Source organism: Equus przewalskii, chromosome 3 (assembly GCF_037783145.1).
Source record: "Equus przewalskii isolate Varuska chromosome 3, EquPr2, whole genome shotgun sequence".
Taxonomy (NCBI): Eukaryota; Metazoa; Chordata; class Mammalia; order Perissodactyla; family Equidae; genus Equus; species Equus przewalskii.
The window spans coordinates 86,732,188-86,758,771 of record NC_091833.1 but is presented as its reverse complement, the minus strand read 5'-3'; the positions used below and the strand labels follow the sequence as shown (position 1 = coordinate 86,758,771).

The following is a 26,584-nucleotide window of genomic DNA, read 5'->3' as shown; positions in this document are numbered from 1 at the left end:
ATTCCCATCAGTGGTGTAGGAGGGTTCCAATTTCTCCACATCCTCACCAATACTTGTAATTATCTGACTTTTTAATTCTAGCCAGCCTAGTGGGTGTGAAGTGGTATCTCACTGTGGTTTTGATTTGTATTTTGCTGGTGACTAATGATGTTGGGCTTCTTTTCATGTGCTTTTTAGCCATTTGTATATCTTCCTTGGACAAATGTCTATTCAGATTCTTCGCCCATTTTGAAATTGCATTGTATTTTTATTGTTGAATTGTAAGAGTCCTTTATATGTATATCAGACCCATCTCACATATATACTTTGCAAATATTATCTCCCATCTTTGGACTGTCTTTTTACTTTAGTTATAGTCCTTTAATGCACAAAAGTTTGTAATTTTGAAGTACAATTTATCTGTTTATTTTGTTGCTTGTCCTTTAGGTATCATATTTAAGACACTGTTGCTTAATCCAAGATCACAAAGAATTATGCCTATGTTTTCTTCCAAGTGTCTTGTGGTCTTAGCTCTCACATTTAGGTCTATGATTCATTTTGTTTAATTTTTGTATACGATATGAGGTAGGGGTCCAACTTTATTGTTTTGCATGTGGATATCCAGTTATCCCAGCACCATTTGTTGAATGGTCCACATTAAATGGTCTTGGCACCCATGTTGAAAATCAATTTATCATGGATGTATGGACTTATTTCTGAACTCTCAGTTCTATTTCATTGATCTATATGTTTATACTTATGCCAGTACCACAATAAGAGGTTTTTAAAATGGATGCCTAGTTTTATCGAAAATTTTGCAGCATTTTATGATATTAAATGTTTTTCTCATCTGACATTCTAACATGGTGGTGAATTAGTGCTAAGTATTTTCTAATAGTGAACAGTCTTTGAGTTTGAGGGGTAGGTACTGATAGATTGTATCCTACGTTTTGATTTTCTGATACCTAGCAAAGGTGGAGGGTGGGGAAGGAAAGTGGTACATGAGAAGAATTGGATGGCTATTCCAGCCTTTGTACTCATTATGATCATCATTAACCACATAAACCTGGCTTCTGATGGGCAAGTTGCTCACCTGGTCTCTATTGTCTCTGGATCCTTTTATCCTCATTGCTGTCAATGAGCCCAGGTCTGTAATGGCCTCTCCTGTTGTCAGTGCTGGCCTATGGAGGAAAGCCGCCCCTGAACTTCTGAGAGCTGCTGGTGCCACTCTTACCAGCACATTCCTTGTTGCTCTGATAAGGGGTGTATCTTCCAGGCCTCCTCTCAACACAGTCCACTAGTGTGTTCTCCAGCCTTAATAGGATATCCACTGGAGCAAGCTGCCTCCTCTGAGGCTTCTCATCCTTCTCCCCCGTCTGCCATGGCAGTCTGCCATTTCTTCTCACTTAATGTGAGCCCGTATGTATTAGTTTTCTATTTCTGCTTAAGGAATTACCACAAATATAGCAGCTAAAGACAACACCCATAATTAGCTCAGAGTTCTGTAGGTCAGATGTCTGGCATGGCATGGCTAGATTCTCTGCTCAGGAAGTCAGCCTGATGGATTCTTTGCTGGCAACTCTGGGGAAAAATTCACTTCCAACCCCATTCTTGAGGTTGTAGAACTGAGGTCCTCATTTCTTTGCTGGTTATCAATCCAAGATTGTGCTCAGCTTCTAGAGGCCATGTTCATTCCTTGCTATGTTGCTCCTCCATCTTCCAGCCAGCAATAGTCCCTCATACTCTTCTCATGCTTTGACTCTCCGATTCCTTCCATCTCTGACCTGTAGACCTGGATTTAAAGGGCTCATGTGATTAGGTCGGATCCACCCAGATAATACCAATAGCTTAAGGTTAACTAATTTGAGACCTTAATTACATCTGCAAAATTCCTTTTGCCATGTATATTATTTTCCTGGGCTGCCACAACGCATTATCCCAAACTTGGTGACTTATAACAACAGAACTTGATTCTCTCACAGTCCTGGAGACCAGACGTCTGAAATCAAGGTGTTGGCAGGGTTGGTTCTTTCTGGAGCCTCTCAGAGAGAATCTGTTCTGTACCTCTCTTCTAGCTTCTGGTGTTTGCTAGCAATCCTTGGCATTCCCCGGCTTGTAGCTTCATCACTCCAACGTTTGCCTCCATCTTCACAGGGCCTTCTTCCTCTGTGCGTCTCTGTGTATCCTCTCTTATACAGACGCCAATATTGGATTTAGGGTCTACCCTACTCCAGTATCACCTCATCTTAACTAATTATATCTGCAAAGATTCTATTTCCAAATCAGGTCACATTCTGGGGTTTTGGGTGGACATGAATTTTGGGGGACACTGTTCAACCCACAGTCCACACTTTGGCCCCCCCAAATTGATGTCTGTCTCATGTGCAAAGTACACTCAATCCACCTCAACATCCTCAAAAGCCTTCATCCATTACAGGATTAATTCCAAATCCAAAATCTCATCTAAATATCATCAATTCAAAAAATCCCATATGTCATATCTAAGTGAAGTATGAGTGAGACTCTGGGTACAAACTTATTTTATTCTTAAAAGATGAGAGCTGTAAGCTGGGGTGGAAATCATTTTGTTATGTAGGGGCAATTTCTGTAAAGTAACTTGACCAATCTTAATTATGGATTATTTTTAGCATTATAAAAGACAGCATATATGTAGCTAAAATATATCATAGTCTATTAAATAAATATTTATTGAATACTTACTATGTACCCAGCACTCTTTTAGGTTCTAGGAATGTATCAGTGAATTAAAACTGAAAAAAAAATCCCAACCTTCATATTTACTTTCTGGAGCTAAATATTTTCTAAATTGTTCAGAATTATCAGAGAGTATTCTCTACCTAATATATAAGTAAATAATTTTTCTTTGATAATTTCTATTTGTGTGGGGAACATATATGAATAGGCTTCAGAAATTCAGTTTGTTGGTTACAAGGTTGGTGATAGGAGCAACTAGCTCTCTTGCCTTTAGAATGTACACAGCTATTATATATATATATATATATTTTTTTTTCTTCACCTTCTTTTGGTGAGGAAGATTGGCCTTGAGCTAACATCTGTTGCCAATCTTCATCTTTTTGCTTGAGGAAGACTCTTGCTGAGCTAACATCTGTGTCAGTCTTCCTGTGTTTTGTATGTGTGACGTCACCGCAGCATGGCTTGATGAGCTGTATGTAGGTCCGTGCCCAGGATCTAAACTAGTGAACCCTGGGCTGCCAAAGTGGAGCGCACGAACTTAACCACTACGCTACCAGGCTGGCCCCACAGCTATTACATTTCAGCTTAGTTCAGCATAAGCATTTATGAAGTACCACCATTTGCCAGACTCTTTGGCATGTGTGTCTGCCTGCATCCTGTGACCTCTACATCCCCTTACTCACCTTATACCCCAGCCACATGGAAATACTTGCTGTACCCTGAACATACATTTTCATGACACATGTGCTTTTGTTCCTGTTCTTTCTGTCTAGAATCGCCTTCTTTACCTTATTGGAAACCTACTCATTCTTCAAATCGTAGTACTGCTGCCGCTTCCTCTGTGAAGTCCCCACATTTGCTCTCTCCCCTGGCTAGGGTTGGTTGCACCTTGTTCTGTACTCCTACATAATTTTGTCTCTACTTGCCCTCAACATTCTTATTTGGTCTTCATTGTTTTAATGGATTTCTTATGCAATTTTTATATGGCTGGTCTTCTTTATATTATTGCAAACCAATTAGGTTCTCCAACTAAATTGTAAACTATTTAAGAGAATTAATATTTTATTTATGTGCTTTGCACATAGTAAGCAAATAATGAATTAATAAATATAAACTTATAATGGTTTTAAATTTTAGAATAAACAAAATTATTAATAAGAGTTCCTGGTATTTTAATTTATGTGGAAAAGTGTTTATTGCTTTGATTAAATATATTTTAGTTGTAAAAGTATGGGAATATGAGAATTATTTAAAAATGAACCACTTACTATTGAAGGAGAAATTAAATATAAAAACCAGAATTTTATTTATTTATTTATTTATTTTTTAAAAACTGAAATTTTTTTTTTTAAAGATTTTATTTTTTCCTTTTTCTTCCCAAAGCCCCCCGGTACATAGTTGTGTATTCTTCGTTGTGGGTCCTTCTAGTTGTGGCATGTGGGACACTGCCTCAGCATGGTTTGATGAGCAGTGCCATGTCCGCGCCCAGGATTCGAACCAACGAAACACTGGGCTGTCTGCAGCGGAGCGTGCGAACTTAACCACTCGGCCACGGGGCCAGCCCCCAGAATTTTATTTTAAACATATTAGTGATTAGAGATTTTTATATTTCTGACACAAAGTCTTTCTGTTGTTGTTATGTACTTGCTTTCTTTAACACTACATAACTCATCCATTAATACTCAAAAAGTGATTGGTAAGAATAATGTAGTGAAAATGATAGGTCATATTTTTACACAGTTATGTGTTTCAGTCAATGATAAATCGCACCGATGATGGTGGTCCCATAAGATTGGTACCATAGAGCCTAGGAGTGCAGTAGGTTATACCATCTAGGTTTGTGTTAATACACTCTATGATGTTCGCACAACGATGAAATCACCTAATGATGCATTTCTCAGAATACAGCCCCGTCATTAAGCGACTCATGTCTATATTGTAGTTGTGGAAAAGTAGCCAAAAGAAGGAAGTTATACTTTTTGTATTTTGACAACATGTGGAAGTAAAGGATATTTTGGATTATACCTTTGTGATTACTATACATATTTACCTGCTTTGATAATGGAAGCCTTTTTTGTTATATTAATGACTCGGGGAAGAGATTTTAATTTGTTGGAAGGTTGGTATTCTTGGCATAGTTGTTTAAAGATGGAGAACTTAGGAAGAATAAATTATGAGTTAATATGAAATATGGGACTTTTAAATTTAGAACAGTATTATACTTCTTCAGCACTTTATCCTTATTTGGAATTTTTGTTTACATGATTAGTGAAAAACCTAACAGAAGAAAATTGGTTGCAATTTACTGTCCCCCTCGATTGGCAAATAAGCCATCCTAACTGTGAATTGTTTGCTCATATCTCCTGCAGGCTTAGTCCTCCCGTCCTGCCACTGTGCTCCTTGAAGGAAATACATCTGTCTACTGATAAATTTTTCAGAATGGAACCATCTGAAATTACCAATGGTTGTTTTCTTTCTGTTCTAACAAGGGAGGTAAGGAAAAAAAATTTCAATCCATGGCATACTTTGGAATTAAGAAACAACAAAGCCTCATAAAAGGAACCTAGGAATTTGCGAACATTTTGTAATGGTGTGCTTATTTCATAATCGACAAAGGGAGGAAAAAGAATTATTACCGTGTGGCAAAAAAAAATCCCTATTTTTATCTTTATACTTTCTCCTGAGTGTTCCTCCCTTGCTTGCTGTCCACTCCCACCTCTCCATGCACTTTGTCAACATCTAGTTCACCTTGCTTTATATGCAAGAAATAAGCTCTGTAATTTTTTTCTATCAGGTTCACAAATGGGGGATTTAAGCACAAAAAAAGTCATTTGCTGAGGCTTAAGGGATACCTTAGAAACAAAGATCTAAAAACGATTTTAGTATAAAAAGGATACTCTTATTTTTACTGAAACATTGATAAATATTTGTAATATACACAGTAATAGCTAACTCCCACATTTAGTAACTGCTTCTTTAATTGTAGCGGGACCCATCTGAGACAGTGTCTGTGAAAGATGTTTTGGCCCGCGCTGCAGCAAAGGGTCTACTGGATGGGATTGAGTTGGCTAAATCTTCAAAACGGGAGAAAAAGAAGAAAAAATCAAAAATATCATTCCCCAAAACTTCCACCACTGACAGTAACGGCATCCAAATGAAAATTGCTGAGTTCCTGAATCAAGAAACTAATGCAAATGCTAATCAGTCAGAGACATTAGCCAAAACATCTCTTCAACAGAAAAATGTAACTCAAGTGGGTTCTTCCACACAGGTCAGAAAATCCAACAAGCCTGCCACCAATCCTTTAGTGCCTACACTTACGAAGAACACATCTTCCTCCAGACCGTATGAACGGCCGACAAACTTCCTAAGACCTCGACCAGAAGACAAAATGGTTGCTCTGAAACCTGTAGAGATTGTTTTGCCTCCAGTAATGTTGCCATTTCCAAGTCCTCAAGGGACCAGAGCTCAGATGCCAACTCAACATTTTTACTGTCGTTGGGGTGCACCCAAGACTCTTGTGTCCGGCTACCTTCCCACACCATCATTATCCAGGAGAGGGGAAAAGCCTAAAGAAAACTTATCTTCCTCCCTGCCCAGGCGTTCTCGACCATGGCTTTGACTGTCTTGTGTTTTTTACAGGGGTCAAGAGCAGTTGATTTTGTTCAAAGTCTGCTATTTCTCTGAAACTTAGACATCCCTGCACAAGATACTCATCCTTTCGGTCACTTAGTATCTTCTAAATGTGATATTACCTTCAAGAGAATTAAGACAGATGAGAATAATGTAGGCGATTAAGCAAAGCAGAATTCAGAGATTTCAACAGCTCAGTGCTGATTGTTCTAGACTGTCCAGTTGTGGACTCAGTATCAGCTGTTAGCTTTCAGTCTGGACTTAGGACACCAGTTTTAAATGAAAGCTGCAACAGTTTTTCTGGAAGGGAAACACTATCTGCCTTAGACCTCTTTTCAAACTTAATGTGTGAGGCAATATATCAGAAAGCATAGATAAGGAAAAGATGATGCTGGCCTTCTCTCACCGACTTTAGATTGCTCTTCAGCGTCTAGTCAGTTGTGGTTTAATATTTTCAATCACCATCGAGGTTGGTTTTTTTCCCTTAAATATCGAAATATCCTTTAAACAGATAGGAGTTTTTGTAATGTGACTGAGCGTGAGTAGGAAGAACAGGAAGTTGCGGAGTTCCAGGTGGGGTAGTTCAGACGTCTGTTTACAGAGCGAAAACTGTTTCTCATTGGAAGAGCATCCAGGAAGGATCCTGAGCAGACTGAAAATAGCCAGCTCTCTTCTATCTATGACAAAGACTGATGTAAAAAGTGACTGTAAGCAAATTTCCATCTAAACAGTAATAACTCTGAGGAACAGGCAAAAGTGTTGAACACAAATGATTCCTATTGTTGAAGAAACCTATAAAAATTTCCAATTCTAGTCAAAGATCAGGTGAAACAGTAAAATCTACAAGTCATTTCAAATGGCACACAGTAATCTAACTTTGGCAAATGATTTCTGATGCGCAATTAAAATATATTGTAACACTATGTTAATTATATTAAAAGTCACTTCATCTTGAATGTATTATCAGTTGCCTACCAAGAACTGGTATGATGATCATTTCTGGGTCTCTTGATTTTTTTTTCATCATGGCAGCAGAAATTGTTTGACATTAAATCAAATAAGTTACAACTATAAATCCTATTGTTTTTAAAAAATGTCCACAGACACATTCATACAGTTTGAATTTGAAGTTCCGTTTTCAGAATCCAGTTGTGTTGAACACATTATGTAAATTTCTCACGTTCAATTCAGGTAGCATGATTTTAGTAAAATATTATCCTCTTCAAAATGAATATTTAGGTCTATTTTAGCTCTAGTATTTTATTCTTTATTTCCTCACCTGAAGTGAAAATTTAAAAATGAATTTTAGTAGTAATAATTTTTTTTAAGCTTCAGATTTTACATTTATCAGTAAAATGTCAGTGAAGGAAACAAGACTTTTTATACTTGAACCAGGCTTATTATATTTTAAATCCCAAAAGAATTCTCATGTTAATTACGACTCTTAAAAAGTACAGAAATGCTTTAAATGCTCACCTTATTTTACTCATTTCAAAAATCAAAAACTATATATCTCTTTGCTCTAAAAATTATATTGTTTCCTCTTACTCCCACTCTCTAGCTGGCTCAGAGTAGTCCATGCCCCTAGGGGGCCAGAGCAGCTGAACTGAACTGTGTTTGGTGAAGAGCTGGTATTTTATCCCAGGAATCGTTTCTCCCTTTCCTGTCCTCTTCCTCCTGCCTGAGGCTGAAAAGTATTCCATTGTCCAACAGTAGCAGGTCTGAGATTTTTATTTTCTGTGTAAGTTATAAAAAGAAAACTCTCATTGTTAGAAATAGTTCAGCATGTTTTTCTGATCTCTATAGCAGCATGTGATTCGTGTCATGTCACAACTTCAGCCACTGATTTTCAGTATCATAACATGCATCTTGTGGCTAAATTATTTTTCTCTTTAGAAGTGTATGGAGATTTTGAATTAAACCATTCATTAATTAAGCTTGCAGTTTTCTTCTTTAAGAATCTTCTAAGAAGGACATGAGCAATTATTTAAATACTTTGGTAGAGTAAAAAGGGAAAAATACTTTGGATAAAAACAATATGCGAGAATTCTAATGAAGAAGAATATTGATTACACCAACATTTTTCTTTCTTGAACTTAGTAAAGTGCTGCAAAAATCTAAAACAATGAAATTACTAGTATTTAGATACTCCAATAGAAAATTCAGATTTTTATCTGAAATTATTACCACTCTATAATATCTGAAACCAAATGAAATTTTGTTCCTTGAGAGTAACTGCCTTTGACAGAGTAAAAAAGAGAAACTACTGGGGGAAATGCAAGATGAACAGAAAATGGGTACATCCTTTAGATTGTTTCTCTTCTTCCATGTCTCATACTTAAACTAAACCAGATTCAACGGAGTCTTCCAGTTACCTTTCATTCTGGATTTAGTGCCTGTACAACTCTGTTCTTTATTCTTTGATGTCAAGTTGTTAAAGGAAATGAAAGACAGACTATCTTAATACTAGAAAAACTGTTCACACAAGCCTCAAGATGGTGACGAAACAGGCCTCTGTGTCCAGAAGGCCAGCTGTCCTTCCTGATCACCAAATGAGGACAGTGTGATGAACTTTTTTTTTTTTTTCTGAGGAAGATTCTCCCTGAGCTAATATCCACTGCCAGTCTTCCTCTTTTTGTATGTGAGTCACTACCACAGCACGGCCACGGACAGATGAGTGGTGTGGGCCAAAGTAAGGCTGCCAAAGTGGAGTGGGCCAAACATAGCCACTAGGCCACCAGGGCGGGCTCGAACTACTCAAAATTTAAAGTTACTTTCTAGTTCTTACCAGGTGGAAATATGCAATCAAAGCAGAATTTGACATTACTAAAATGATTTTAACTTGGAGGTAAGAAAAATTTGAAAATAAAATGACTAGGGTGGAGACACTAAACTGGTATTTGTATTCCTGGAGATATATGACTGAGGTGTCAGATAAATGAGCCAAACATTTTATGCAGCTAAGTTTATTCTCACAACATATTACATTTAAAATGTGTAAAAGTGGTCAACAGCAAAAGGGGCAGAAAGCAAAACCAAACGTTCTCTTGGGATAAACAAGCTGCTTTGACGGCAGGGGAGTGTTCTCACTGATGAAGTGTGAGCAGGACCTTTTCCCTGAAGCTGAAATAAACTCACTTCATTTTACTGGCTGTATAACACACGTTAGCTCTGTATTATGTTGTCAGCCTGGCAAACTAGAGTGCTAATGATTTTACTAGTTAAATTGTACTAATATCAGTTAGGGAAATGTTTTTCTTATGGTTTACAAAATCTTGAATTTGTGTTGCAACACTTATGAAATGAGTGTGTCATACAAGCAAAGGAGGAAAGATTTAGGGCTTCTAGCAACCAACCTCGTGTAGGATCGCCTTACAAATGTCTATCATAAAATCAGAAAGTGGACTTTTTAAAAAGTAGCAGTGCCAACAGTTTATCACCAAGAACTTATTTTAATGGAAATGGGTCTAATGTCCCTTCATGCAATAAGACAGAGACAAACAAAAAACAATGGTCCTAGTTAGATATGGGTAATCTTATATCCAGGGGGAAACAGAGGGCATGTGGACATGTGTCTTTCAGATGAGATCACACGTGTCGTGAAGGATATAAAAACGAAGCACCAGGCAGTGCTTGAGTTTGCAAAGTAAAGTTTCTAGCCATAGGCATGTTGGCTATTCCCCTTGATGCTGCCAAGGAGCACAGACATGAGGTGGCAAGTCTGCGTCTATCTAGCTGCTTTTAAAAAATAAAAGGAACTGTAAGCATTTTGTCTTCTACATATTCCAATAAAAATGTGACTATAAATCATTACAAAACCACCTTTTAGGCAATGTATACAGTTCACTGAGATTATTTAGGCCTGGATACATTGTGAGATAATATCCAGTAAAGATAATACATTAACACAATAATGCAGTATATTTCAGTAAAAATAGAATAAATAAAATAAAAATATTTTAAGCTGTATTTAACAGATTAATTAAAAAAATGATAAGACATCCAAGGCATAGTGAACGTGGCTGCCTGTTTACCGAATCACAGATATAAAGAATGCATAGATAACTGAAGTCTCACTACGTCATCAGGTCACACACTGGCACCCTTTCACAGAAAAAGACACACGGACTCTCATACGTACTTTTTGGCCATGGCAGGAAGTGTCTGAACATACTGTTTAACATAATTAATTTTACAAAATTAGTTGCATTTAGTATGCAAAGCTATTTTCAAATGAAAATATCTGCAGTAAAGTTTTCAATATGTAAAGGCTATCATTCATCTTAATGCATCCTATAATTGCATATATAAATCAGTTTGCTACTTAAAGCTAGCTCAGTACTCTTGATCCTGAAAACAAATAAATGTATGCCTTGAAAAACGAACAGTAGAGAGTTCCAATACAAGAGTGGATGACTTGTTCAGGATTTTGAGGTTTATCACACTCAAACATTTCACTGTGGAGATCAAGATGAATGATCATCAGGATTGAATTGTGAACAGCTTTCAAAGGGCACAGTAAGGATTTTCCTAATGCAATAATTTCTTACGATGGTATTGGTTACTTCAGAGAGAACAGTATATAGGCTGGTGAGAAGTATAATTCATTTCTAGAGTGTCATCTTTTTTGTCACAACACTAGGGTGCTAGCAAATAATTCCAGAATTCTGAGAGGGGACGGAGGGAGGAAGCCACCTAGTCATTCCATCACGTTCCCTGGTGGCGAAGTATCACGAGTTAGGATTATGTCTACCATATGTGACATCCCTGGAAAATCTTGTGGGTTGAACCGGCTGTACTGCATGTAGAATCCTGTCCTCCACAACTGGTTTGAGGCACACGGCAGGAAAACAGTGCTGGACAGAGAGGGCAAGCGTCTTGTAATTGACAGCACTGCGTGAGTAATTTGGACACACTGCCCTACTTATACAGGGAATCCTAAGATTTCCTGACAACAGCTGGATATGCCCGGAGTAATTCCAGAAAGACTCTTGCTGGCTGGTGTGGAAGCAGCATAACTTAGAGTTGGGAAGTGTGAGCCCTAGTCCTGGTTTTCTCACTAACTTTCATGAGATCTTAGGCTAAATGACTGAGCCTCTTGGTACTTCATATTTTCATTTCTCAAATGTGTTTAGTATCTTCTCTATCTTATAAGGCTCAAATGTGATAAGAATGTGGAAACCATTTTGACAAGTACATAAAAGTGGATAAACATAGAGCATTACTGTTATAACTGAATGTTATAAAATGTTAATTTTGACATTAAAAAGGAAACAAGACCAGTGTTTACATTGATCTCCTTAGCAACTTCCTTTTAAAACAACAATGTCAACAAGAGTCTAAACCTATGTAATCTTTACAGCTAAGTTCCTTTATCTATAGAGAGAGAAGCAGGAAAGTGCTATTTTTGGGAACCTTGTTAAACAGTCCATTGTTCCTATGTATATTTTGCTCTGATAAATTTTTAAATCTTGGAAATAAAATGGAAAAAAATACAAATTTAAAAATATATCTAGTAGAGTTGCAACAAATTCTAATATTAAATACATAAAATTCAAGAAAGGTTCGATTTAATGTAATTTGTTGCCATGGACTATACATGATGGATAGACAGCTTTCTGGGCAAAAAGCATCAGGGTAAGACTGAGCTAGATGCAGGATCCTAGCAGATGCTTACCTAGGCGGCGGACTAACAAAATAATGTGGTGGTGGAGATCTAAAATAGAAATGGTATGTCCTCAACTCCAAATTGCATATTGGCTAATTATCAAACTCCTAAGGATGAAAGGCTGACGAGGAGCATTTCATTTTAATATTAAGTAGAGAATGGCCATAGTGAACTATAATTCTCTAGCTGCATTGTACAGTATAAGGTAGAAGTTTGAAAAATGTCCCACCCGAAATGCGTTATGATTTTGTTAATCTCTTTTTCTTAATAATCACTTTGAAAACCATCTGAAAAGAAAGGCTATTTTTGTTTGATTTTGATTTCTGAAATTTAGTCTGTTTTTCGATTTTGAAGTTTCACTTTTTTCCCCCAACATCCCACAAACAGCTGTAGACATGAAATGGTGTCCATGTGTCAAACAGCTCGCCAAGGAAAGCTGCCAGTTTGTTTCCGTACTGATGCCAACAGCCAATTTTGTCAACCTAGAGGTTCAATTTTATGAAAAACGAAAACAAAACCTGGTCATCCTATTCTTACAGCAATTCAAATGTGTCTGGTACACAGCGTCTACTCCAACGTTGAAAACAGGGTGAAGTGCCGTAGGACTTAAAGGTTGCTTGTGACAGATCCAGTCAAGACGATGGTGACACTACCTCAGACGTCATTCACTCCAAGGACTCAGGATTAGTTCACTAGGAGGGGTGTGGCCACATCCTTCTCTGTGTTTGTGAAGCAATGTTCACGATATTTACAATAAGAAAAAGACCTTCCACTGCTCATGATGTAACTTACTGACAGCAAAAAAAAATTAGTCATGCTTCTTTTCATATCACATGATGGTGGCGAGACGAGAGATCATGCTTGTCTAACACTGGTTAGGAATAAATTCTCTGAAGACAAAGCATCAGCAACTGAACGGAAGGCCAGACATCAGTTCATCTTCTTTAGTGTAGCTGTTCAGTCTTCAGGTAAATAGTAGAGAATCCTTTAACATATGCAGCTATGGCGTTTCTGTGACAGGGCGTTTCTGTTTCAAAGTGTCAATGAGGGATAAGACCCCTCGTTTTACATTGGTTGTGACTCTCCTGGTCACTGAGTCTGCTGGCGGAGGAGGTGGTCGAACTTTCTGTGAAGGCGGCCTGGCTACCAAGCACTTCTGGTATCGTAACTGGAATGAAAAAACGTTTTGTGGGCGTTAATAACGTATCATCTCTTGTTGAACGTGATTTTAACTCATCACATTAGTTAGGTTATCACGTCTCAAAAGTTAACAACCTAGCTCCTAAACATAAATCCAAGAGTAAGTTAATTTTTTTCTTAATGTGGGTGTTTTAAATTCTCTTAAAAGATCATTAGGCTCAGCAAAGGTGTTGTGGCTTTTGCCACCCTTTTCTTCCATCCTCTACTGTCTATTTGTTCTCTATATTGACAGGCTGCAATTAATACAGCTCATAGTCAAAGAGCTAATGAAAAGAAAAAGGATTGGGAGAGACGGTTAAATCCTTCCTCAGAGACATGTGCATCTGTGTCCATGAGGTAAGTGCTCACGTTGAGGGAGAGCACAGTACAAAGGGCAGAGTTTGAAGCTAGGCTCCATCACCTGTGGACCGTATGAGCCCAGGCTAATTATCAAATCTCTCTGAGCCTCAATTTTTATTCATTTCTTACTGTTTTAATTGCATTAGGGCAACAGCTGAAGGGGCTCAGCCAATCCAGTGTAAGGCACACTGATAAAATCAAACTTTTCTTTACACCCTGAATCCAGCATCTCTAACTCAGTGGCCTTCCTCTTGATTCAATGTAAAATGGCTGAAGAATGGGGACCTTTACAGAGGGTGTTATGATTAAGGAATACTTGTCAAAATGCCTAAAATAGGCCTAGCAATGCAGAAGGCGTTCATAAATGTTTGTTCTTTCCTCTATTTCCTGCTTTAATACAAAGAATGATGTATTAAGATTTAAGGATACATTTTATATACAAGTCTAAATCCTAATGGATTAATTGTTTTGTTTGTTTCTTCTTCTCCCCAAAGCCCCTCAGTACCTAGTTGTATATTCTAGTTGTAGGTCCTTCTGGTTGTGCTATGTGGGACACTGCCTCAGCATGGCCTGATGAGTGGTGCCATGTCCACACCCAGGATCCGAACCTGTGAATCCCTGGGCTGCTGAAGCAGAGCGCACCAACTTAACCACTCGGCCATAGGGCCAGCCCCCCTAATGGATTAATTTTTAAAAATCCATTAGCACTGGTATCACGGACAGTTTCTATCCTTCAGACATATAACATAATCCCCCCACTTTTGTATTAATGCAAAGATAAATAATTCTTCAAAATTAGATAAGAAGGTTAAAATTTATCAAATGTGGGGCCGGCCCCGTGGCTGAGTGGTTAAGTTCACGCACTCTGCTTCAGCAGCCCAGGGTTTCGCTGGTTCGAATCCTGGGTGCCAATATGGCACTGCTCATTAAGCCATGCTGAGGTGGCGTCCCACATGCCACAACTGGAAGGACCCACAACTAAAAATACACAACTATGTGCTGGGGGGCTTTGGGAGAAAAAGGAAAAATAAAATCTAAAAGAGAAAAAAATTTATCAAATGTTTTTTCCTAATCTGAGCATTTTAATTAATTCCATGGCTGAGTTTTAGAAATCTACTTAAATATTAATAGGTTCTTTAGTACAGTTGTGAAAAAAGTTGATGTTTCCCCTGAGAGGCATAACCTGTTTACAGCAAGACTCTGTGTCACAAGGTTTTGTCATTGCCCAAAGGCCACAAAACTAGTCCCTTTCAACCTAATCACATGAAAAATGATTTATCATGTCTCCTCTATGTAAGGTATCTTGCTAGGTCTGCCTCACAACCAAAACCACACTCTTACAAAGCATGGATTTATAAATGGGCAGGTGTGGCAACATGGGACACTGGACTGGGAATTTCTAATGTTAGTTAGGTTCATCCAGTGTGAATCAAAAGTGCACCTGAGGACTTAGGAGGGGGAGAGGAAAGGGACTGAATCTGTTTAGTCTAAGGAAATTAGAGGCCATCAGAAAAGGGACTATCTTATCCACGAGATTTTGAATACAAACCTCAGGGTAATCACTAAACAAAAAAGCAAAACAGAGACACAAATAATAAATAAAGAGAAAACAAAGAAACATAACATAAAAAACTATATAACTCAATTGGTAGACCAAAATACACAGGACAAGAAACAAAGGAAATGGAGGAGAATTGGAAAATGAGTGATAAAATGGCAGCATTCAGCCCTCATATATTGATAATCACCCTAAACATAAATGGATTGAATTCTCCAATAAAAAGACAACAGAGGGGTGAGATGGATTAAAGAACAAGACCCAACAATATGCTGCCTCCAGGAAACACATCTCAGCTCCAACAGCAAACACAAGCTCAGAGTGAAGGAGTGGGAGACGATACTCCAAGCTAATGGCAAACAAAAGAAAGCAGGTGTCGCAATACTTATATCAGACAAAGTAGACTTCAAGATAAGACAGGTAAAGAGAGACAAAGAGGGGCAATATATAATGATCAAAGGGACACTACATCAAGAAGAAATAACACTTATAAATATCTATGCACCCAACACAGCAGCACTAAAGTTCATAAAGCAACTATTAACAAACCTAAATGAAGACATTAATAGTAGAGGACCTCAACACTCCACTCACATCAATGGATAGATCATCTAGACAGAAAATCAACAAGGAAACAGTGGAATTAAATGAAAAGCAAGAACAGTTGGACTTATATACAGAACAGTCCATCCATAAACAGGAGAATACACATTCTTCTCAAGTGTGCATGGAACACTCTCAAGAATAGACCATATGTTGGGAAACAAGGCAAGCCTCAATAAATTTAAGAAGATTGAAATAGTAACAAGCATGTTTTCTGGTCACAATGCTATAAAGCCAGAAATTAATTACAAGAAAAAAGCTGAGAAAAGGGCAAAGATGTGGAGACCAAACAACATGTTATTGAACAAGCAGTGGATCACTGAAGAAATTAAAGGAGAAATCAAAAAATATCTGGAGACAAATGAAAATGAAAACATACCATACTAATTCATATGGAATGCAGCAAAAGCTGTATTAAGAGGGAAATTCATCACAATACCAGCTCACCTTAACAAACAAGAAAAAGCGCAAATAAGCAATCTCAAACTACACCTATTTGAATTAGAAAAAGAAGAACAAACAAAGCCCAAAGTCAGCAGAAGGACAGAAATAATAAAAATCAGAGCAGAAATAAATGCTATTGAAACAAAAAAGGCAATAGAAAGAAAGGATCAATGAAACAAAGAGCTGGTTCTTTTTATTTATTTTTTTTATTTTTATTTTTTTCAATTTTTTTTAATTGAGTTATTGATAGGTTACAATCTTGTGAAATTTCAATTGTACATTAATGTTTGTCAGTCATGTTGTAGGTGCACCACTTCACCCTTTGTGCCCACCCCCCACCCCACCTTTCCCCTGGTATCCACTAAACTGTTCTTGGTCCATAGTTTTAAATTCCTCATATGAGTGGAGTCAAACACAGATTATCTTTCTCTCGCTGGCTTATTTCACTTAACATAATTCTCTCAAGGTCCATCCATGTTATTGCAAATGGAATGATTTTGTTCTGTTTTGCAGCTGAGTAGTATTCCATTGTATATATGTACCACATCTTCTTTATCCATTCGTCTGTTGCTGGACACTTAGGTTGCTTCCACATCTTGGCTATTGTAAACAGTGCTGCAATAAACATTGGGGTGCACAGGACTTTTGGGATTGCTGACTTCAAGCTCTTCGGATAAATACCCAGTAGTGGGATGGCTGGATCGTATGGTAGTTCTATTTTTAGTTTTTTGAGGAATCTCCATACTGTTTTCCATAGTGGCTGCACCAGTTTGCATTCCCACCAGCAGTGTATGAGGGTAAAGAGCTGGTTCTTTGAGAATATAAATAAAATTGACAAACCCCTAGCCAGACTTACAAAGAAAAAAAGAGAGAAAGCTCAGATAAATAAAATTAGAAATGAAGGAGGAGAAATAACAACAGATACCACAGAAATACAATGGATTATAAGAGAATACTGTGAAAAGCTATTTGCCAACAGAATGGACAATCTAGAGGAAATGGATAAATTCTTAGACTCTTACAACCTCTCAAAGCTGAATCAAGAATAGAGAATCTGAATAGAATAATCACAAGTAAAGAGATTCAAAGAGTAATCAAAAGCATCCTAAAGAATAAAAGCCCAGGACCAGGCGGCTTCCCTGAGGAATTCTACCAAACTTTCAGAGAGGATATAATACCTATCCATCTCAAGCTATTCCAAAAGATTAGGGAAGATGGAACACTTCCTAACAGATTCTACAAGGCCAACATCACTCTGATACCAAAGCCTGACAAAGACAACACAAAAAAGCAAAACTATAGGCCAATATTGCTGATGAACATAGATGCAAAAATCCTCAACAAAATATTGGCAACCTGAATACAGCAACACATCAAAAAGATCATCCATCATGATCAAGTGGGATTTGTACCAGGGACACAGGGATGGTTCACCATCTGCAAATCAATCAATGTGATACACCACATTAACAAAATGAGGAATAAAAACCACATGATCATCTCAATAGATGCAGAGAAAGCATTTGACAAGATCCAACAGCCATTTATGATAAAAACTCTGAACAAAATGGGCATAGAAGGGAAGTGCCTCAACATAATAAAGGCCATATATGACAAACCCACAGCCAACATCATACTCAATGGGCAAAAACTGAGTGTCATCCCCCTGAGAACAGGAACAAGACAAGGATGCCCACTATCACCACTCTTATTCAACATAGTACTGGAGGTTTTGGCCAGAGCAATTAGGCAAGAGAAAGGAATAAAAGGAATCCAAATAGGAAGTGAAGAAGTGAAACTCTCACTGTTTGCAGATGACATGATCTTATCTATAGCAAACCCTAAAGAATCTATTGGAAAACTATTAGGAATAATTAACAACTACAGTAAAGTTGCGGGGTCCAAAATCAACTTACAAAAATCAGTTGCATTTCTGACTCTAATAATGAACTTACAGAAAGAGAACTCAAGAATACAATTCCATTTAAACCGCAACAAGAAGAATAAAGTACCTAGGAATAAATTTAACTAAGGAGGTGAAGGACTTATACAATGAAAACTCTAAGAGATTATTGAAAGAAATAGATAATGACATAAAGAGATGGAAAGAGATTCCATGCACATGGATTGGAAAAATAAACATAGTTAAAAATGTCCATACTACCCAAAGCAATGTACAGATTCAATGCAATCCCAATCAGAATCCCAATGACACTCTTCACAGAAATAGAGCTAAGAATCCTAAAATTCACATGGGGCAACCAAAGACCTCGGATTGCTAAAGCAATACTGAGAAAAAAGAACAAAGCTGGAGGCATCACAATCCCTGACTTCAAAATGTACTACAAAGCCATAGTGATTAAAACAGCATGGTACTGGTACAAAAACAGGCACATAGATCAATGGAGCAGAACTGAAAGCCCAGAAATAAAACCACACATATACAGGCAGCTAATCTTCAACAAAGGTACCAAGAACATACAATGTAGAAAAGACAGTCTCTTCAATAAATGGTATTGGGAAAACTGGACAACCACATGCAAAAGAATGAAAGTAGACCATTATCTCACGCCATACACAAAAAGAAACTCAAATTGGATCAAAGACTTGAAGATAAGTCCTGAAACCATAAAACTCCTGGAAGATAGTATAGGTAATACACTCTTTGACGTCGAACTTAAAAGGATCTTTTTGAATACCATGTCTTCTCAGACAAGGGAAACAAAAGAAAAAATAAACAAGTGAGAGTTCATCAGACTAAAGAGCTTCTGCAAGGCAAAAGACACTGGGATCAAAAGACAACCCACCAATTGGGAGAAAATTTTTGCAAATCATATATCCAATAAGGGGTTAATCTACATAATATATAAAGAACTCACACAAGTGAACAAAAAAAAAGCAAACAGCCCCATCAAAAAATGGGCAGAGGATATGAACAGACATTTTTCCAAAGAAGATATACAGATGGCTAATAAACACATGAAAAGATGTTCAACATCACTAATCATCAGGGAAATGCAAATCAAAACTACACTAAGATATCACTTTACACCTGTTAAAATGGCTATAATCACTAAGACTAACAATAACAAATGTTGGAGAGGGTGTGGAGAAAAGGGAACCCTCATACACTGCTGGTGGGAATATAAACTGGTGCAGCCGCTACGGAAAACAGTATGGAGATTCCTCAAAAAACTGAAAATAGAACTACCATACGGCCCAGCTAGCCCACTACTGGGTATCTACCCAAACAACTTGATCAACAATCCAAAGTAACATATGTACCCCTATGGTCACTGCAGCACTAATCACAATAGCCAAGTCATGCAAACAATCCAAGTGCCCACTGACTGATGATTAGATAAGGAAGATGTGGTAAATATATACAATGGAATACTACTCAGCCAGAAAAAAATACAAAATCATCCCATTTGCAACAACATGGATGGACCTGGAGGGAATTATACTAAGTGAAATAAGCCAGACTGAGAAAGACAAACACCTGATGATTTCACTCCTATGTGGAATATAAACAAACACATGGACAAAGAAAACACATCTGTGGTTACCAGGGGAAGGGGGGTGTGGGGTGGGCACAGGGGCTGAAGGGGAGCATCTATGTGATGACAGACAAGAAATAATGTACAACTGAAATTTCACAATGATGTAAACTATTATGAACTCAATTAAAAAAATGCACCTGAGCAATTTCATTAACGATCGCTCTTATTCTAAATTTCACCAAAGTATCTTCAGCTGGGCCTACACCACACAGCTGCAAAATATGCCTACTAATTTAGTAGATTCAAAAGAATGTGTTAATGCTGTAGATTTTTCAGTTGGTATAAATTCATGCACAGATATTTCAGACAGAGAATCGTGCAGATATGAATCAAGAGGTAGGCCACTGAGTTACAAATTCTGGATTTGCACTGTAAAGAAAGGTTTGATTTTATCAGTATGTCTTACACTGGATTGGCTGAGCCCCTTCAGCTGGTTGCCCTAATGCAATTAGAACAGTAAACAAATGAGTAAAAATTGTTTCTAAGAAAATGAGACTGGGATTTGGAAAACAAACGGTAACTACTGATAAAAGCTAATTATTTAATTGTCATCAGCACTTAAAGTGTATAATTAAGGCTGAAAGCCATTCATTTTGTGACTAAAACCATCTGTTATGATCCTTTTCAATTTCATGAAATGCCTAAATAGTCACCCTCCATTTGTGCTCAACTGAACTTCCTCATTGGCTATCCCATCTCAGTTCCCTGCGGCTGGTCAGGAGGCGCATCTTGACACTCCCCTCCGCCTGGCCCTGCTCCTTTCCATGCAGGCTTTTGTGAGTTAGAATTCGGCTCCACGGTACAAGGGGAAACTGTCCTCTCACAGAGGACTGTGGTGAGAATGGAGTCAGATACTGCGTGCACAGGTTCAGGTCTTCCCATCCCTTCTCCCACCTGCCCTCTCCATTTCACAGGTGGCTTTTAAGATCACAGTCGATTGGCTCTCTTTTCTCATTCCCCACCTTTGCCAACTGCCGTCGTCCTCTTCCTTTTTCTTCATTCTTAACCTAGCGAGGTACTGCATATACAAAACCAGAACTCCCACAACTCTAAATTCCACCTAGTCTTGATTCTTAGCATCTGGCCAGTCTCAAAGTTGCTCTAACCCAACTGGGAGGCTAAGCCCCAACCCCAGGCTCTTAATCTGCCACCAAGACCTTGCCTCAACTATGTTATATGACCCCCATTTCAATCCAGCTTCACTGGCTCACTTCTCTCAGCCTAAAAATGCATGAATCTCCCCAATCCTAAAACAAATGAGCAAACTCCTCAGTGTTGTGCTTCAAGCTACCCCTTCACTGTCTGACTTCATGAGTTATCTACTGTCAGGGTCCCCACTCCTTTCTCTCCCAGTCACTTCTCAATCCAGAGCAGTCTAATACTTTTAGTTATAGCACTCTCTACACTACAGCAGAATTTTGGTTAACCCTTCTCCCCCATATACCTAAACTCCACCATGCAAGGATCATATCTCAGTCCTACATGAACCTCCTAGAGTCCAGCCCATAAATGATGGAGTGATTAAATGAAGCACAGGTGCCTCAAATTCAGCATTCCTCCTGCCCAGGCCAGGCGATTCTCTACAACGTCTCTCCAATCATTCGCTCCTGTTTATTCCCACGGCCACTCTCCCATTTAGATGCTCCAAAGCTCTCACCCGGACCAGTAAACTGGCCTCCTGGCTGATCTCCCCACCTCAGCCTCGTCTTCCACATTCTTTTCCTTTGTTCCGGAGTACACTTTTAAAACCTAGCATGATCAATTCACTCCCACTTAATGATCTTTGCCGAAGATAAACACATTAGTATGACATCACAGGCCTTTCATGAGGTGGACCTTGCCTCCTCCCACTTGGTTCCACCAATCCAATCTGCTGTTGCTAGAATATACCAGCACCCCAGGTTTGGATGCCTACATTCATACAGTCCCCTCATTTTTACTAGAACTTTTTCAGTGCTTGGCATAATAGGTGCTCAAAGGATATTTGCGGAATAAATGATGAAGTACCTTTGTTTGAAATCATATATGTGATGCAAAGAGCACTAGCTTTGGTACCTGGAAGACCTGGCACTGAATGCAGGCTCTGTCACTTACCAACTCTGTGCCCCAGGGCCCGTTCTCTCCTCCGACCCTCTGTTTTCTCATAAATAAAACAGAACTAACAACTACCTAACAGGATTGTTGTAAGGACTGAGTTCACAGATAGAAAGAAAACAAAATATGTAAGAACAAGTCACTGAAACAAACTATCTAAAATAAAACTCACTCAATACATTGCATTTTATTTTTAAAGTACTGAGTTGGTCCCAAACAGCACCAACTCACTCATGCATGACCAACATTTCCTGACCACATACTCCAATTAATTAGGGACCAAGAGTTGAGAATCCTCAATTTGTGGTTTTGAAGATCACCCTTTTTGATGTTACTGGAGTCCCACAGAATCTGGCTCCACCCGGCGCTGCTGCTCTCAGGTGTCCTCGCCTCCTGAGATGGCAAACTGCTCATCATAACTGACTCTGTCCACAGGAATGAGGGTGTTATACGGTAAAACAGTACTTTAGAGATTAGACTTGTCTTCTTTTAAATTAGTAACTCTGCTCTAATTTATGGCATATAAAACAAAGGCAGGGGCATGAGGGTTGAACCCCTGTGGTGGGATCACTCACCATGCAGGCGGCCTGCACCGCCTCGGACACGTTACCGGCATTCGGCTCGCACCAGAAAACGTGGCACTCAAAGCGCTGGTTCCCAGTGTCCATGATGAAGGCAAATGTGTGGACATCCTTCCCGACGCCCATGAAGGACAAGAATCGCACACGACACTCCACTAGGATTTCCTCTTCATTCTGCAAGAGACATAGTTCACAGCCCACGCTCTCTGGGAAGCCAGGCAATAGTCACAAACAGGTTCAGCTCTTAAATCATGGAATCAAGCTTAGAGTGGCCGCATACAGGAGCTGGTACTAGGAAATATATAGCCAGACTGAACTTAGAAAGGACTTGTATTTTTCTAAAGAGGCAAGTTTCTAAATGCGTCTGGAGAGGCCATCACTGCTATAGTGTCTCATTCCGGTATTTAATTTTGCTCCGAACTACACTGCAACCGTGGTTTGTGTGCTCTGTTCCCTATCCACTGTGTTGCAAGCCTGTGAGTCCACCGAGGGTAGGAACAATGTCATGTCTATTTCTCACATCTTGCTCATACAGGGCACCCAGTGGCTCAAAACCCATTTGCCCAGGGGAACCCACTGGAAACCCCAGGGCACCAAGAGAAAAAGAGCCATGGGATCCTTTTCCATCCAGTTCTTCTTCCCAAGCTAAACAGGACGTTGAACCATATTTCTGTGTAAAACAAAAAGTTGCCAAGTCATTTTCTTTTTCTTTTTCACAAACTGATATCCATATGGTATCCATATGATGCAGTGCAAAGAAATGCTCAGAATTCATTCTTATGAACGCCACATCCTTTGCAGCAATCATATGCAACTTTTGAGTTAGTAAACACATCCAGAATGTTGACTTTTGGATCATTAAGATCTTGAATTATTAAATATTCACTCAGGTTATGTGGGATTGTTTAACAAGAAAACTAAACTAGTCTGAGAGGCCGGGAAGTTTTCTTAGGAGAAATGACATCTGAGTTGAGCTCTGGGTAGGGGCTGGGTAGGCAAAGGGGTGGAGCACAGAAGGAGCAGCTCTTGCAAAGATGCGGAGGTGGGAAAGGGCATGACGACTGAAGACTTGAAGACAACCCAGCATGGCAGGCTGGAGAGGCGGCTGGGGTCAGTGAGCACCTCACTCCTCTTTAGAAGGTGAACTGGCTTGAAGGTGATCTGCTAGTGGACAGAAGCAAGAGCAGGCCAAAGACTGTGGGCTTTTCATGACAGCTGCTTCACAGAGGCAGACAAGTGGTAAAGAGTCGGAAGCCAGTTTGCCTGGATTCGAATCCTGACCTTACTACTTCTGACTGTGTGACCTTGGGGAGTTACTTAATCTCTCTGTGCTTTAGTTTCTTCAACCACAAAATTGGGATAGTTTGTGTCGAGGCTAATGCTGGCCTCTCTCAAGATGACCAATGGCCCCTGCTACTACTGACAGAACAAACCACAGGACCTTCCATGACAGAAGCGTCTCCTGTGCTCCAACCCCAGAAAACTGCCTAGTCAATTCTGGAGCCTGGAGAGTGACTGGCCAGAAAACCAAACCCCATTAGTGAGTTACTGCTAGCGTCATACAGTCACTTCCAGTGAACGATTTAAATCTCTTGGGCATATGAGGAAGAAAGAATCAGGAGCACCAGATTAGGAGCTTCTGAGTCCAGGAAAGCAAAGGTGTGCAAAGATCCAGACACAAGGGGAAAAATCTTTTTTTTTTTCCCAAATGTAGGCTATTCTAATCACAAGCAAGCACAACTCCCCAGAGGTCGAGACATGGCTCTGTGTCTAAGTTTCACGGAAAGTTATTGTGTCCCAAACCTCACTGCCGCCCACACAGGCCAATGGCACCTACAACCCTCTGTACCTTTTCACTGATGACGGTCACAGTAGCATCGGCCACGTTCATGTTCACTGACGGCCAGTCCTCCTTGTCAGATGAGGTCATGAGACTTTCTATGGCATTGTTCAGGGTATCCATTCCTGTGGATGGAAGGGACAACTGAGAAAAGTCCTCAAGCTATTTATCACTCTCAAATGTGGGCCCAAATCACCCCGTAAGGGCTGTACCCAGACTGATCTTTAAAACCCCAGAAAACAAGACGTTTAATTTCTCATGTTTGCTTAAAAGAAATGCCAGCTCCTTCCACAGGAACATACAGAGATGTAGTGTGATGTCCTGACTATCGGACCATCGTACTCCTTTCTCCTGCTCTCTCCAAAGATTCCCCAGCTCCGAGTGCATCAACAGTACTCAAGCAAATGCAACATTTTCTAAGCAAAGGGCCTTGGGAAAGGGGACCCAATGGAAGCCAGCATCTGCCAGTACACCCCCACCTTCCTTCATCTGACTTGGTTACTTAAGGCCAAGTTTGGGTGGCACCTTTACATGAGCTCTATGTGCTAGTCAATGGGGCACTTTTGCTGGGTGTTCCCACAGCTGTTTTGTTGGAGGTGAGGTAGGACAACTTTATCGAGATATAATTCACATAACATACAAGTCACTCATTTAAAGTGTATAATTCAATGATTTTTAGTATAGTCACAGAGTCGTGCGACCATCACCACAATCAATTTTAGGACATTTTCATCACTCCAAAAAGAAACCCTGTACGTTTTGGGAGTTACCCTTCATCTCCTCCCAGCCCCTGGCCATCACTTATTTAATTTCCATCTCTAGAGATTTGCCTATTGTGGACATTTCATATAAATGGAATCATGCGGTATGTGGCCCTTTGTGACTGGCTTCTTTCATTTAGCATGTTTTCAAGGTTTATCCATGTTGTACTATGTTTCAGTATTTCCTTCCTTTTTATTGCCAGATAGCATTCCATTGTATGGCATTATCACATTTTATTTATCTGTTCATCAGTCGATGGACATTTAGGTTTCCACTTTTTGACTGTTACAAATAACGCTGCTGTGAACATTTGTGGATAAATTTTCATGTGGACAGATGTTTTCATTTCATCTGGGCATGTGCCTAGGAGCAGAATGGCTGGATCCAATGGTAACTCTACGTTTAACTTTTTGAGGAGCTGCCAGGCTGTTCCAAAGCAGCTGAGCCATTTTACATTCCCCTCAGCAGCACATGAAGGCTCTGATTTCTCCACAGCCTTTTCTACCTGGGAAAGGCCACATCTCCCAGCCTCCTCTCAGCTTGGGATGGCTAAGTGACTAAGTTCTGCCCCTGGGATGTGAGCTGACTGCTGTGTGTGCTGCTGCTGACTCACACCTTGAAAGAAAGGCATGAGGGCTCCCCCAGCGCTTTCTCCCTGCCCGCCAGCTGACGAGGACTGAAGCAGGTGCCTGGCCCCAGAGGAGGAGGCCCTATCTGAGAATGGCAGAGTCCTGCTACAGCCGTGGAATGCGCATCTCTGGACTCTTGGGTAAATGAGAAACATGTGTCTGCTTTGTTAAGGTCCCTATAATGTGGGGATCACAGGTCAGAGCAGCTTAACCTGTCCTCTCCTATCATCTCATGCTCTTTTGATCAGGACTATTCCTGTGCTCTGGCTGGTGACAGTGCAAGGGCCTGAGTCCACACATGGAAAGGCAGTGACACAGTAGACCCCACCCTTTTGGGAGGGTGAATACCTCCTATGAGGTATTCCCAACACCTGCAAAGTGGAAAGACGTGTTTCACATACCGACCGGCTTGTCTACAGGTAACATGCCCAGGTACTGCACGTGGAACTTCTGGACCAGCTCAGTCTTTGGTGTTGGAAAATCTACTACAGGGAACAAAAGCAACACGTCTTTCTCAGTGGTTCCAACATACACATAAAACGCAGCCATCACTATGTCACCTGGAACGCACCCCTGGTGCCATATTGTCCTGTGTTTCTAAAGGCAAATGCGCAATTGTTCTATAAGAATGGAGACACTGGGCTCTGTCCATCCAAATCCCATCCAACTTTCATTTCTAGGCAGGAAAACATGTAAAAGCAGGAACTGGAATCTGTGTTAAAGCTGCTACTGTCCCTTTGATGTGTGCTAAGTAAGAGCTTTTGATGTCCTATTTGTTAGATGTGGTTTATGCTCAGAGAAAATTTAATCACAAAGGGCACAATTTGGGAAAATAACAGAGCCCCACCCAATATCAACCCACATATTTTTAAACCAGCTGGTCTTTACTCTAGGCTGTACGTGAGCTATAAACCCACCAAAGATACTGTTCTTTAATCTTGTCCGACAACAACAAAACTCACCTTGGCCCTTCCTG

General features: G+C 39.5%; 2 protein-coding genes across 57 annotated transcripts in view; one reads left to right on the top strand and one right to left on the bottom strand.

Moving 5' to 3' along the window:
• NSUN7 (NOP2/Sun RNA methyltransferase family member 7) overlaps positions 1 to 26,584 on the top strand; it is a 72,545-nt gene that overhangs the window by 31,048 nt on the left and 14,913 nt on the right. For 13 of the 19 annotated variants that reach the window (XR_011538780.1, XR_011538782.1, XR_011538786.1 and 10 more), the window contains exons 11-12: positions 5,064 to 5,187; positions 13,428 to 13,531. Coding sequence is in view for 7 of the 19 variants with exons in the window: in XM_070615083.1 (XP_070471184.1) it covers positions 5,064 to 5,187; positions 13,428 to 13,531 (228 nt within the window). In the remaining 12 variants the exon portion in view is untranslated. Of the gene's footprint in view, positions 1 to 5,063; positions 5,188 to 5,659; positions 9,221 to 13,427; positions 13,532 to 26,584 lie in introns of those variants that run through there. The other 6 variants (XM_008524047.2, XM_008524049.2, XM_070615081.1 and 3 more) reach the window with 4 other exon arrangements.
• Positions 9,278 to 26,584, bottom strand: part of APBB2 (amyloid beta precursor protein binding family B member 2) — a 373,646-nt gene continuing 356,339 nt past the window's right edge. For 29 of the 38 annotated variants that reach the window (XM_070615061.1, XM_070615046.1, XM_070615053.1 and 26 more), the window contains 4 exons: positions 26,010 to 26,093; positions 24,227 to 24,342; positions 22,372 to 22,551; positions 9,278 to 13,163 (listed from right to left, as the gene is read on the bottom strand). In XM_070615061.1, coding sequence (XP_070471162.1) covers positions 12,996 to 13,163; positions 22,372 to 22,551; positions 24,227 to 24,342; positions 26,010 to 26,093 — 548 coding nt within the window. In that variant the 3' untranslated portion in view covers positions 9,278 to 12,995. The remainder of the gene's footprint in view (positions 13,164 to 22,371; positions 22,552 to 24,226; positions 24,343 to 26,009; positions 26,094 to 26,584) is intronic. The other 9 variants (XM_070615055.1, XM_070615068.1, XM_070615057.1 and 6 more) reach the window with 1 other exon arrangement.